Source organism: Podarcis vaucheri (assembly GCF_965113315.1).
Source record: "Podarcis vaucheri genome assembly, chromosome: 10".
NCBI lineage: Eukaryota > Metazoa > Chordata > Lepidosauria > Squamata > Lacertidae > Podarcis > Podarcis vaucheri.
The window spans coordinates 61,231,822-61,245,837 of NC_138748.1; the positions used below are offsets into that span (position 1 = coordinate 61,231,822).

Here is a 14,016-nt window from a genome sequence, read left to right on the forward strand (position 1 = left end):
ATCTTTCATTAGGCCTTCCTTGCTGCCCTGGCATTCACCTACTTCAGTAAAGTGTTTGCTGGGGCTATGATGAAAAGTTCCTTCACCCAAATGGAAAGGAGGTTTGGCATCTCTTCCTCTACGGCTGGCTTCATGGATGGAAGTTTTGAACTGGGTAAGTAGTCAAAGAGAAGCCATGTAGTGAGAAGCAGGAGGGGAGGTGAGCTGAGAATAATGTGGGTCGCCATCTTCCATTCCTTGCTCTTCCTCACAACACTACATACACCTTCTGGGTGAGAAAGGTTCCTTCTTGGTGGATGCTGATTCAAAGGATGATGAGTGATAGGGACAGAAGGAGAGTCCTGCTGGTTCACAACAAAGGCCCATTGTCATGATTGACTAAAGAAATGGTGGGAGGCACCAGCTGGGGAACCCCAAAAGGATGAAGGCTCAAAGCCTGGGGATTGATGGTGGGACAATGATGAGTGGTCACAGGGAGAAGAGGGAGAAGTCTATGAAGAAGAGGCATTGGAAGCTGAAGAGATATCGGTGTTTAGTGAGCGGGAAGAGTCTGTGGCAGAAAGAAAGCCAGAATCAGAGGCAGAAGAAGGAAAGGAGGGAGGCCAAGAGGCAGAGATGAGTCCAGCTGGTGAAGAAGAGTCAGGGTGTCACCCCCTCCTGCTGGGACAAGCTCCCCTCCCCCCTGGTCTCCCAGGACCAGAAGAGGCATGCAGAGGGAGGAGCTCAGACAAGCATGCCGGCAGAGTCTCAGGTTGCTTGGGAAGGGCCTGAGCGAGGAGGAGATTTAGGCAGCTGTAGGAAGGTGGGGACTTTCAGCCCCTGCAACTGTTTCATAGGGCAAGACCCACCAAGAAGAATTGCTGTGGCCATTAGGTCCCTTTGTGACAGTTGCAGGGAACCCGTGTCCCTCCTCATGTTCCTGGACTACAACTCCCAGCAGCCCCAGGCAACATGGCCAGTGGTCAGAGATAATGGGAGTTGCTATCCAAGAACATCTGGAAGTGCATCCACGCCGTAGGATGTGATGCAACAGCCTCATCCACAATGGTAGCCAGTCATTGACCAACTGTGTAGGGAAACCAATTTTACCATAACTTTACTATCCCTGTTTCCTTGCGGTGCCCCCCCCCCCCCAAAGAACACCAGCGGGTTCTGAGAACAAGTGCTAAGTGATTTAGCAATAAATACTCTATCATTATTTACGTTGTTTTCCAGGGAATCTGTTGGTGATTGCGTTCGTGAGTTACTTTGGGGCAAAATTCCATCGGCCAAGGGTGATTGCTCTCGGGTGTTTTATCATGTCTCTTGGGAGTTTCTTAACAGCAATGCCTCACTTTTTCATGGGATAGTAAGTACAAGCATGTTTACATTTAGTTTGTTAGATTGGCCACACCGCTGTCTCTGAAGGATATTATTTGAGATGCAAAATGAAACACATATAAAGATGAATGGTAGAGGTGAACATATCCGTCCCTTTCTGGTTCACAACAATTTCAAATATGTATTGGGACATGTTTCATCCCAGTATAAACGTTTCAAAAATATGTTGGTTTGTATCCAGTGCTAGTTCAACTCAGGACAGACACATTGAAATGAACGTCCATGCCTAACTTAGGTCCATTAATTCTATCGGGTTTACCCGGAGAAGAACTTCATTAGGTACAAACCCTTTAATATTAAAATAAGCATTTTTGTACTTTTTCCCAAAAAAGAAGAAGCTTGAGGCTATATTGCAAAATTCAGTGAAGTGCGAAATAAGAAGAATATAATTACATGTAGAGATACAGGACATTCACCACCTTCGCTGGTTCCGATTTAACAGACACAAATGCATCAAGGCAGCTTAAAACAATCAAAACACAAAATACAGTAAAAATAACATTGCCGAAACGATAATGAAATGTAGCAGATTGGAGCCAGGCTAAGACTGCAGTCCTAATCCTCTTTGGTTATCCTTCCCATGTTGTCTGTGTCTGCTTAGAAATTAATCCCACTTATGTCTAGGATAAGTGATTTTGGTGTTTCTCCAAGATGGCCAGTGTCAGCTAGAGCTACCAAACTTCTTTCTAGCCACTTTGACTACGCAACTCTTGACGATGCATTAAATTGTTCTGAAATTTAGAAAGAAATCCCCATTCTTTACTTCTCCTTATCTGCATTGTCTATAATTGCAAATGGCCACCATGCTATTCCCACTCTCCAGTGCCAAGGCATCTCTCTGCATCTTTCTTCAATAATAATAATAATAATAATTTGTTTATACCCCACCCATCTGGCTGGGTTTCCCCAGCCACTCTGGGCGGCTCCCAATTGAATGTTAAAAACAATACAGCATTAAATATTAAAAGCTTCCCTAAACAGGGCTGCCTTCAGATCGTCTTCTAAAAGTCAGATAGTTGTTTATTTCTTGGACATCTGATGGGAGGGCATTCCACAGGGCGGGTGCCACCACCGAGAAGGCCCTCTGCCTGGTTCCCTGTAGCTTTGCTTCTCGCAATGAGGGAACCGCCAGAAGGCCCTCAATGCTGGACCTCAGTGTCCGGGCAGAACGATGAGTGTGGAGACGCTCCTTCAGGTATACATGACTAGGGGCTTATCCAAACTTGCTTTTGTCCCACATTTCTAGGCACAGGTTCGTGTTTTAACACTCCTCATCCAAGCCCCCTTTTTGGGGGGGGAGTGTTTCCTCCATGAAAACCCCCCTCAACAATCTGTGGAAAACCCGAATTGCCATTTGCTCTGATTTGCTCTTTAATGCCATTTGCATTAAAGAGTGTGTTTTCTTGGAGAAAGCGGGTAGCTCATTTTGTTACAGAACCTTAAAGTGTGGACCTATGCCTAGAAAGGAGCTGTGGGATGAACCTCTGGTTTACCTTTCTTTCTTTTCAGTTATAAATATGACACATTATCACGAGGATCTGAGAACTCGACATCCAGCCTCTCTCCTTGCTTACTGAACCAAACAGTCCCAGAATCACCAGGGATGTCTGTGTCGGGTAAGGTTGTGGTTTCTCCATGGAAGTTTGTAAGTAGCCCATCAGAAGTGCTGGGGAGGGGGCAGAGATATGCTGGCACTGATCCCAATATCCATGCATTGAGCATGAAGGTTGGGCAGGGGAGCTTCTAATAGTGCTCAGTTTAATGCGTTTGGAAGCCTTCCAACCTTTCCATTCAACGTGGGGAGATCAGGGGTTGAACAGGGAGGGGCAGAGATTTGGGGAGCAGAGCCGGTGCCTCTACTCAGTATTTGCCCACTCTTGTTCTTTTGAACACTTGGAGAAGGCTAGTGTAAAGTGCTGGACTGTACAACAGGTAGCCCATTTTGTCAGGCAAAATGAGCTTCTGATCCCCAGACCACAGTGTGGAGAAGTAATAATAATAATAATAATAATAATAATAATAATAATTTATTATTTATACCCTGCCCATCTGGCTGGGTTTCCCCAGTCACTCTGGGTGGCTTCCAACAAAAGATTAAAAAAACATTAAAACATCAGTCATTAAAAACTTCCCTAAGCAGGGCTGCCTTCAGATGTCTTCTAAACGTCAGATAGTTGTTTATTTCTTTGCCATCTGACGGGAGGGCGTTCCACAGGGCGGGCACCACTACCCTGGGAGCATAGGAATTGGACATCCCACCACCAGAACATCCTTGGTGAACATCTCCTGTTTGGGATTGCTTGGGAGGATATGTGTTCCTGTGCAAAAGGCATGACTACGTTCTCCTGCTATATTTGCTGTTATTTGCAGGCTGTGCAAAAGAAGTTGTATCTTATGCGTGGATTTATGTCTTGATGGGGAATCTACTACGTGGAATAGGTGAAACGCCAATAACTCCACTGGGCATATCGTACCTGGATGATTTCTCGAGAGAAGAAGACACTCCTTTTTATATTGGTAATGTCTCGTAGGGAAATCTCATCTCTAGTACTAAATAAAGTAAAGGTAAAGGGACCCCTGACCACTAGGGGTTGTGGCGCCCTGACCCTGACCCTCTGGGGTTGCAGCGCTCATCTTGCTTTACTAGTCGAGGGAGCTGGCATACAGCTTCTGGGTCATGTGGCCAGCATGACTAAACCACTTCTGGCGAATCAGAGCTGTGCATGGAAACACTGTTTACCTTCCCGCCGGAGCGGTACCTATTTATCTACTTGTACATTGACATGCTTTCGAACTGCTGGGTTGGCAGGAGCTGGGACCGAGCAACGGGAGCTCACCCCATCGTGGGGATTCGAACCGCCGACCATCTGATTGGCAAGCCCAAGAGGCTCAGTGGTTTAGACCATAGTGCCACCTGCGTCCCATGTACTAAGTAGTGCCTGGCAAAAACAAAGGCAGATTTTCAAGCTGCAGCACTCAGATTTTGCACCTGCTCCTGAGTTGGATAGCATGTCCAAAAGCCTCTTTATAGTAAAATCTGGCTTTGGTCATCAGCAGAGTTACATTCATATTGTCTAAATTTGAATTTTCTGTCATCACATTTTGACTCACTCACAATTAGATTTTTTTAAAAAATCTGCTTTGACCTGAGAAATGTACAATTTCTTCAAAAAATTGTCAAGCTTTGGAACCAAATGAGGTAAAAAGTCATAAAAACAGTATCGCAATGCTTTATTATTCAGGAAAACGTTTGTGAATCTCTTTAAGATTCACCAGTTCTGACAGAGTTCCCCCTTACATTATGACACCTGCTGAAGAACACTATGAATGTACCGGTATGTATGATAAGGCTGCAACCCTGTAACCACTTACCTGAGAGTAAACCACATTGAACTCTATGGACCTTATTAGCAGACACGCGTAGAATTGCACTGTTAAATGTGTGTTCGGAAATGCAAGCTTGATCCCAGTTATTCGTAACATGATTCTTTAAACTAGGGCTGTGCTAACTTTTCATCCGTGAAGAGTGGTCTTTCAAGGGGCATGAAATATAGGATATACCATCCTGCTCTGCAGTCCCAACCTGCTCTGAAGCTTGTGTGCACTGGAATATACTGATAATATTTTCTTTATAACTGCAGGCTGTTTGCACACAATAGGAATGATTGGCCCAATGGCTGGTTTCCTTTTGGGATCTCTGTTAGCCAGACTGTATGTTGACATTGGCTTCGTGGATCTAGGTGAGTTGCAAGCTGAAGATTGGTGATTGTAACATGTGGCGTGCAGCATAGCTTGACTTACGGCTTTGAATCATATGGAGCTGTGAGCTCTGTAGCCTTCACATTTTACCAGACTTTTAGAAGACATCTGAAGGCAGCCCTGTTTAGGGAAGCTTTTAATGTTTGATGTATCACAGTATTTTAATATTCTTTTGGAAGCTGCCCAGAGTGGCTGGGGAAGCCCAGCCAGATGGGCGGGGTATAAATACTACTACTACTACTACTACTACTACTACTACTAATAATAATAATAATAATTTGGATAGCTTCCAAGCCCAAGTGGGATGCTTTGGAAAGATTCGGAGTTCTTGTTATTAAATATCCCAAGAAAAAAGCACACCAAGAACTCAGGCCAATATAAGTTTCAGTAGTGGGAGATTACGAGCTCAAACAGAGATTACAAACTCAAACTCATAAAGATACAGATAGGTAGCCGTGTTGGTCTGCCATAGTCAAAATAAAAAAAAATCCTTCCAGTAGCACCTTAAAGACCAACTAAGTTAGTTCTTGGTATGAGCTTTCGTGTGCATGCACACTTCTGAAGAAGTGGTATCTGACGAAGTGTGCATGCACACGAAAGCTCATACCAAGAACTAACTTAGTTGGTCTTTAAGGTGCTACTGGAAGGAATTTTTTCATAAAGATACGTATAACACAATAATTCGTTACAGAATTAAAGATAAGAGTTTATGAGTAGAGATAGGTCTGATGAGGCCCTAAGCTACTGAAGGTAATGGGGCCCTTTAAATGTCCAGCTGTCCTTTGTCAACAACAAATTGTCGCTGTTTTTTTGTGTTGAATATATGCTATATGGTAATTTATGGACCTAATAGGTATCTAAAGCCATTTGCGCATAACAAAATATGTGATATTTTAGGGAGCAGGCTAGCAGCGGGGGCCATTACTTATATCATAGGAGCCTACACAACACAAAACACTGTTGCTGTATGTAGGTTTTATTTCATTTGTTTTTTATCTTATATTTTGGAGATGTACATCCAGTTTTTTCTTTTATTTTATTTTTTTGGGGGGGGACCAAGCGAGTGGGGCCCTAAGCTATAGCTTGTTTAACTTATACGTAAATCTGGCACTGCTGCCAGCGTTTGTACACAGTTATTTCCCATATATTCAATGAACGTTCCCCAATTTTCTCTAAACATATGTTCTTCTTGTTCTCTCATTCTATATGTTAAATCTGCAAGCTGCACATATTCTGTCAACTTAAGTCACCATTCTTCTTTGGTTGGGACCTCGCTCGTTTTCCATTTTGGTGCTAACAAAACACAGGCCGCAGTAGTGGCATACATTAATAACCTTTTTTGACACCTGGGAATTTCAGTCTGAATTATCCCCAACAGAAAGCAGTCTGGCTTTTTTTGGGAAAGTGCTTTCTCCCTTTTTCATTTCTTACCATGGATAGTTGATGAACAGACAGACTTTGACCTGTCTTTTACTCTAGATACGGTAACGATAACTCCGACTGATTCCCGCTGGGTTGGCGCATGGTGGCTGGGCTTTTTGATCGCTGGCGTCTTCAATCTGATTTCCGGCATCCCTTTCTGCTTCCTGCCTAAAAGCCTGGAGAAAGAAGGAGCGAGCGATCCTGAAAAGAAAAAACTGGAAAGTCATGCTGATGAAAGCCATATACAGAAGCCTGAAAGTCAACGAGGAGCTCGCTTCTCAAAACTGAAAGGTGAAAGATCTGCCCTGGCGGCCTAGGACCTATTCCATGGGTCGGCAAACTAAGGCCCGGGGGCCGGATCCGGCCCATTTGCCTTTTGGAAACGGCCTGCAGATGGTCCAGGAATCACTGTGTAGATCAGCGTGGGGATTCTGATCATTCGGGCCATGCCATTCCCCACACACACACACCATGGCGGCGCCTCCTCCCTCCCTCCTCCTGGCTTCTCCACGCCCTGCCTAGAGGGGGAAGGGGGCTGGGCTTTGTTGAGTGCCATTTTAAGCAGCCCCTTTCTGGAGCCAGCCCTTTCGCGCTGCTCATTGTCCCGCCGCCAGCCCCTGCCGCTCGCAAGGCACAGGTAAGCAGCCACTGGGGCTCGTCCGGTGCTGTGGAGAAGGGAGGGGAGAGTCGTGGGGGGATCCCCCCAATATAGTCTGACCCCCCCCCCAAGGTCTGAGGGACAGTGGACTGGGCCCCCTGCAGAAAAAGCCTACTGACCCCTGACCTATTCAGTCGTGTCAGGCTCTGGATGGTCAGTTGAATGGAGAAGGGGAAGCACTGCAGCAAAGGAAGGTCGTTGGGCAGTGGTAGGCAGGGATGTTAGAGAGAAATAGAAATGAGAGAGGAAATTATTATTATTATTATTATTATTATTATTATTATTTTCATAATTTTTTATTCATTGCATAATACAATGCAATTAAAAACAAACCAAATAAAAGCAAAACCAGAAAAAATGAAGAAAATGCTAGTGATCTGCAGTTTTGCCACTTATTGCTGCCGCAGCCCAGAGATACAATTAACAGCAGCAAATAAACTAAGATATCAGTTCATGACTGGGTAGTGACTCTCATGGGTCCAAATGTTTTCATTTCTTTGAATTTTATGTTTTATAAAATGATGTGCAGATCATTCATAAAATGTGCAGATCTGGCCTGCACTAAGCACCACATCTCTCTCTCTCTTTCAGAGTTCTATAAGTCCCTGAAGAGAACACTGGGCAACCGAATGTTCTTTATGTTATTGTGCTCAACGTTGCTGCAGTTCAACAGCTTTATTGGTTACTTAACATACAGCCCGAAATACATAGAGCAGCAGTACGGTCAGCCAGCGTCCAGGTCTAACTTTGTAACAGGTGAGTCCTGTGTGTGTGTATTAATGAAAGGGACTTGAGCAGTAAATGTGCATAGTAACTGGCCATTGTGCACATTCACCAGGCCTCATGGTGAATGTGCACATAACCCTTCCTAGAAGAGGGTGCTGTGTACATTTACCAGTCAATATACATAACCTCCAACAGGCTTTGGGCACTGTGCATATCTTGAGTGATCTTTGTACATTCTCTAGCCAATATGCCTTGATTTGTGGGAGGAGGTGATTGGTTTGTTTTGGTTCTTGTTTTTATTATGCATTTTGTGTTCTCATTTTGTATTTTATGTTGTCAACCACCCACTGACCTTTGGATGAAGTATTTGGATGAAATTTCATTAATAACAATAGCAGCAGCAGCAATAATTGCCAGTCGGTATTGGGGAATGTGCATATTTCACATGTGTTTTGTACATTCTCCAGGCAATTTGCAGATTATCCAGTCAGTATGCATGCTCTCCAAGAAACACGCAGTCTTTGTACCCCAGGCTGCTTCTGGAACACTGCCTAATCCTCATGGCCCACCTGAAGAAGTAGGAAGAAGGCAGGCCAGCCCCTTTTCACCACTCTCTGTTGTTCCTGATTCAGATTACTTTTGTATTTCTCCCACATGTGTCTAACAGGAGGTTAAGATCTAAATCTACAGATTTAATCCACAATCCATTTCCCACAAAGAGGAGGAGCAATACTGTATTCTTAATGTTGCTCCTTTCCCCCTTTTAACATTTCCAGGGTATCCTTTCAGTCTCCCCACCCGTTTGCTGTCCCTGTTAAGTCATTTGCAATGTGGGGGGGACAGGACATGACCCTTATTTCCTTCTTTGTCTTTTATTCCAGCCGTCACAGCCATACCAGCAGTCTGCCTTGGTGTATTCCTAGGAGGCTTCATCATGAAAAAATACAAAATTGGCATAGTCGCCGCAACCAAAATGGCATATGTACTGTCATTTCTAGCATTTGTCATTTCGCTATTCTACTTAATAGTGGGCTGTGAGAACCGCACAGTGGCTGGATTGACAGTATCATATGATGGGTATGTGATACAGATGCACTGTGTGTGTGTGTGTGTGTGTGTGTGTGTGTGTGTGTGTGTTGCAAAGATTGGTACATAGCTTTGGAGGTACATTGGTACCTCAGGTTACAGACGCTTCAGGTTACATACGCTTCAGGTTACAGACTCCGCTAACCCAGAAATTGTGCTTCAGGATGAGAACAGAAATCGAGCTCCGGCAGCGCGGCAGCAGCAGGAGGCCCCATTAGCTAAAGTGGTGCTTCAGGTTAAGAACAGTTTCAGGTTAAGAACGGACCTCCAGAATAAATTAAGTACTTAACCTGAGGTACCATTGTATTCCTGGATCCGTCTTTGCCATTGGAGGCCCACATGACCTTGGCAGCTAGGAGTGTCTTTTACCAGTGTCCTCTGGTACGCCATCTATGATCATATCTGGCCAACGTGGCCATTGTAGCATTTGGTAACCTTGACATGGGACTTCTGCAATGTGCTCTGTGTGGAGCTGCCCTCAGGCATAGCCTGGAAGCTCCAGCTGGTGGGAAATGAAACAGCTAGACTGCTGGTGGGAGCAGACTACGTGTGGCACCTCTGCTAAAACATCTCCACTGGTTCCCCCATGTGGGATTCCCAAAAATAGACCAGAGGCAGTTAATATTTCATCCAGAAGAGCTTTACTGCTACTGAAGGCAAATGAGCATAACGGTCACGAATCCAATACATTCAGGATTGGCACTGTCCGTAAGAAATCCAGTTGCAGCAGACTTAACTTAAATTTACAATAAGTTATAATAAGACTAAACCATAACACTAAGCATACTGTGCACAGAACACCACACCAGAAGGAAAAGAGACAGAAAGAGAAAGTGAAAACGCAGGCTCCTTTTGGCCAGAGTGGTGTAGTGGTTAAGAGTGGTGGACTTGTAATCTGGTGAACCGGGTTCGCGTCTCTGCTCCTCCACATGCAGCTGATGGGTGACCTTAGGCTAGTCACACTTCTCTGAAGTCTCTCAGCCCCACTCACCTCACAGAGTGTTTGTTGTGAGGGAGGAAGGGAAAGGAGAATGTTAGCCGCTTTGAGACTCCTTCGGGTAGTGATAAAGCGGGATATCAAATCCAAACTCTTCTTATAGTCAGCATGACCATGACTGAAGAGATAACAAAAGCAGTTTAAGCCAGCTGTGCTCAGCTTCTCTGAAGGAATAACCCAAACTTCATGAACCTTCTGCTTGTTTCTTTTATGCAGAGAAGCTTCCAGAACCCTCTTGAATTAATTAGAATAGGAAAGTTCATCAGATCAATACTTTCTGTACCTAGAAATGCAAATTGACAACTGGACAGGGGTGGCCCAACACATTTTGCCACCTGAGGCAAAATGGGGAGTTGCTGGTTCCACCTCCTCCTTCCCCCTGCTGAAGCCGAGGTCCTGGTCCTCTCCTCGCTTTTCTGGCAGCAGAGGCACCAGGTGGGCTTGGTGGCAGGGTAGACACAGCAGTGGGGTTTGCCACCTCTGGATCCCAATGGGTAATGCCAGCTCTGCTACCAGGCCAGGTTCAACGTTCTCATGTTCAGAGACAAATTTCTGCACAACCTGGGTGGGTCCAGGGAACCTTAAGGATCCGTGAGATCCTCTGGAGGAGAGCTGTTTGCTGTTCCCTGTGCGTCATGGACTGGAGGGACACAGAAAAATGGTGGGAGGAACCCCTGAGGGAAGAAGGTTCAGAGCCAAGTGATTGATGGTGGGACAACGAAGAACGATCAGAGGGAGAGGACTGGGGAAAGGGGGTGCTGAAAGCTAAAGAGGCAACAGGGCTTAGTGAGCTGAGAGAGTCAGTGGCAGAGAGAATTCCAAATCAGAGGCAGGAGCTAAAGCAGGAGAGGAGGAAAGCCAAGAGGCAGAGATGAGTCCAGCTGGTGAAGAGGCACGGGTGTCTCCCACTCCTGCTGTGACAAGCTACCCTCCCCACTTATCTCCCAGAACCAAGAGAGGCATGAAAAGGGCCAAGAAGAAGTTGACTTCTCATAGGTGTAGTCTCAGATTGCTTGGGGGGAAACCCTGGAGAGCAGGGGACTTAGGCAGCTGTGGGGAGGTGGACCTTCAGTCTCTACAACTGCTTCATAGGGCCAATATCTGCTGGAGATGAGCTGCCGCGCTCATTAGGCCTGCCACTCCTGTGCAGATCTGTTTTTGCTAATAAAGAGTTAACACCGACTTGCTTGGTGTAATTTACTACTGTCTCACTTCTCTGTCCAAAATCACTAGAAGTTATTTAGTCATTCTTCCAGCATCTAGAGGGCACCCTGTTGGTTACCCCTGTGATAGATGTGCCTTTGGATGAACTAAAGAAAAACCTCCCTGCTTATTCCACAAGGCAAGGGGTTGCACGGGGTGCAACTCCTTTATCTTCAGCCTGCAACCTGAATTGCAACTGTGCCACAAACCAGTGGGATCCGGTCTGTGGAGAAGATGGGATGACATATGTGTCGCCCTGTTTCGCTGGATGCAAAGCTGTGACAGGATCCAGGAAAGACACAGTAAGAGCTTTGTTTTTGTGAAAGTAGTAGTAGTAGTAGTAGTAGTAATAATAATAATAATAATAATAATAATAATAATAATAATAATATATTTATACCCCACCCAGCGGCTGGTTTCCCCAGCCACTCTGGGTGGCTCCCAATAGAATATTTAAAACACGATAAAACATCAAACATTAAAAACTTCCCTAAACAGGGCGGCCTTCAGATGTCTTTTAAAAGTCAGATAGTTGTTTATTTCCTTGACATCTGATGGGAGGGCGTTCCACAGGGTGGGTGCCACTACCGAGAAGGCCCTCTGTCTGGTTCCCTGTAACCTCGCAATGAGGGAACCGCCAGAAGGCCCTCGGAGTTGGACCTCAGTGTCCGGGCTGAACGATGGGGGTGGAGATGCTCCTTCAGGTATACTGGACCAAGGCCGTTTAGGGCTTTAAAGGTCAGCACCAACACTTTGAATTGTGCTTGGAAATGTTCTGGGAGCCAATGTAGGTCTTTCAGGACTGGTGTTATATGGTCTCGGCGGAGGCAGTGCTGCCTTTTACCTTGAAAGGGGATTGGGGGCAGAGAAATGAACTCTTTAAAGGAATTTCTGGTGTCCCCTACTTCTTTTTCAAGAAAGGTGGGCAAAGATAGGCATATGGAGTCCAGGATTTCACTTCTATTCATTTATTTACCTTATGCAAAAAACTTTTAAACTTCTTTTCAGGTTTTTCAGAATTGTAGCTGCATTGAAAAAAGGGATTCTGGGCTGAGGAATTCCTCGGCAGTTTTGGGAGAATGTCCAAGGACTGACAGTTGCTCAAGAAATTTTATTTATTATGTAGTGATCAAAACAGTGGCTTCCTTTTTCTATGCACTGGGAGGGACTCCTTTTTACATGATCATGATTCGGTAAGTAACAAGTTGTGCCTGCCACAAGAAAGGCCATACAGGTAATATCCGCTCCTGTCCTTGTTTCATATTAAAAGTTCCCTGAAAACAAATACAGTACCGTAATTCCATTGCCCTCTGCTGCAGATTTCCAAACCCCCGGCAAGAGACCCTTAGTATACTGTGGCAACTGAACATGCTAATTTCTCAATTGTTGCCTACTTATCTACCGTATTTTTCGCTCCATAAGACGCACCTGACCATAAGATGCACCTAGTTTTTAGAGGAGGAAAACAAGAAAAAAAATATTCAGAACAAAACAGTGGATGTATGATTTTTGTGGTTCATGCTGTTGCCACAGACATGTGATTTGATGGTGAATTTGGGGTGACCCCGTGCAAAAATCCTGAGGATCCATGCGGATCCGTGCTCTGTAACCACGTTTTTGCGCCATTGCGGCCCCACACAACAGTGGATGCGTGATTTTTTTGGTGCAGGCTGTAGCCATGGACATGCTATGTGATCTGATGGTGAATTTGGGGTGACCCAGTGCAAAAATCCTGAGGATCCATATGAATCTGTGCTTTGTAACCACGTTTTTGCACCATTGCGGCCCCACACAACAGTGGATGTGTGATTTTTTTGGTGCAGGCTGTAGCCATGGACATGCTATGTGATCTGATGGTGAATTTGGGGTGACCCAATGTTAAAATCCTGAAGATCCATGGGCTTTTACCTCCCCTCTCCCAGGCAGCCTCCTTTATCTCTATTGTCCCTTATCTCCCTCCTGATCGCTTACTGATCAGCTGCTTCCTTTCAACACTCCCTTCCCTCTTGTTTGCCTTTGTGTCTTTTCCTTAGCTGGAGCAGTTTTTTGCTCATCCTTTTCTTCTAATTTCTTTCCTCATTGCTTTAGTCTTTCTGTCTCCTCTCCTTGCAAGTTCACTGTCTTTACCTCCCCCCTCCCAGGCAGCCTCCTTTATTGCTAGCATCCCTTATCTCCCTCCCGATCACTTGCCGATCAGCAGCTTTGTTTCAACACCCACTTCCCTCTTTTTTTAAAAAAAGCATGATCTGCTTTTTGCCCCAGGGCAATTCGGCTCTATGGACCACTCATTCGCTCCATAAAATGCACAGACATTTCCCCTTACTTTTTAGGAAGAAAAAAGTGTGTCTTATGGAGCAAAAAATATGGTACTTTAAAAAAGAGAAAATAACCTATTTGTTTAATTACTCAGTTTCTATCCTGCCCTGATTCCCCCCTCTTCTTTCACAGTGGCCCAGTCTTCCATCAGGACACCTTTTCCATTGGCACTCATAAGCCGAGTTCAGTATTAGAGGGAGTCGTACCAATAATACACTGCAATTCCTCTTTTTTTACCCCAAATCCCAGCCTTTCAGAGCTGTCTAAATTCACTGGAGGCAAGGCTTGAGTTCACATAGCTACCCTTCCTCCATGGTCATAAAGTTTGCTGAATCGGGCAAACTCCTGAACTCACCTTTTGCACCAGGCTTGCTTTTGTCACACTTTTCCATTATCCCATCATGCTCTGCAGTGACTACGTCGATTAGATTGGAGGGAACATTAGAAGCTCTCTTATTCTGAGTCAGGC

At 45.1% G+C, this 14,016-nt stretch overlaps 1 protein-coding gene across 1 annotated transcript in view; it reads left to right on the forward strand.

Moving 5' to 3' along the window:
- The window catches only part of LOC309541257 (solute carrier organic anion transporter family member 1B3-like), a 30,781-nt gene that overhangs the window by 12,877 nt on the left and 3,888 nt on the right, over positions 1-14,016 (forward strand). The window contains exons 3-12 of the mRNA XM_082238901.1: positions 13-154; positions 1,216-1,348; positions 2,890-2,996; positions 3,751-3,897; positions 5,022-5,120; positions 6,619-6,852; positions 7,811-7,975; positions 8,827-9,022; positions 11,371-11,533; positions 12,240-12,424. Of these exons, the coding sequence (XP_082095027.1) occupies positions 13-154; positions 1,216-1,348; positions 2,890-2,996; positions 3,751-3,897; positions 5,022-5,120; positions 6,619-6,852; positions 7,811-7,975; positions 8,827-9,022; positions 11,371-11,533; positions 12,240-12,424 (1,571 nt within the window). The remainder of the gene's footprint in view (positions 1-12; positions 155-1,215; positions 1,349-2,889; positions 2,997-3,750; positions 3,898-5,021; positions 5,121-6,618; positions 6,853-7,810; positions 7,976-8,826; positions 9,023-11,370; positions 11,534-12,239; positions 12,425-14,016) is intronic.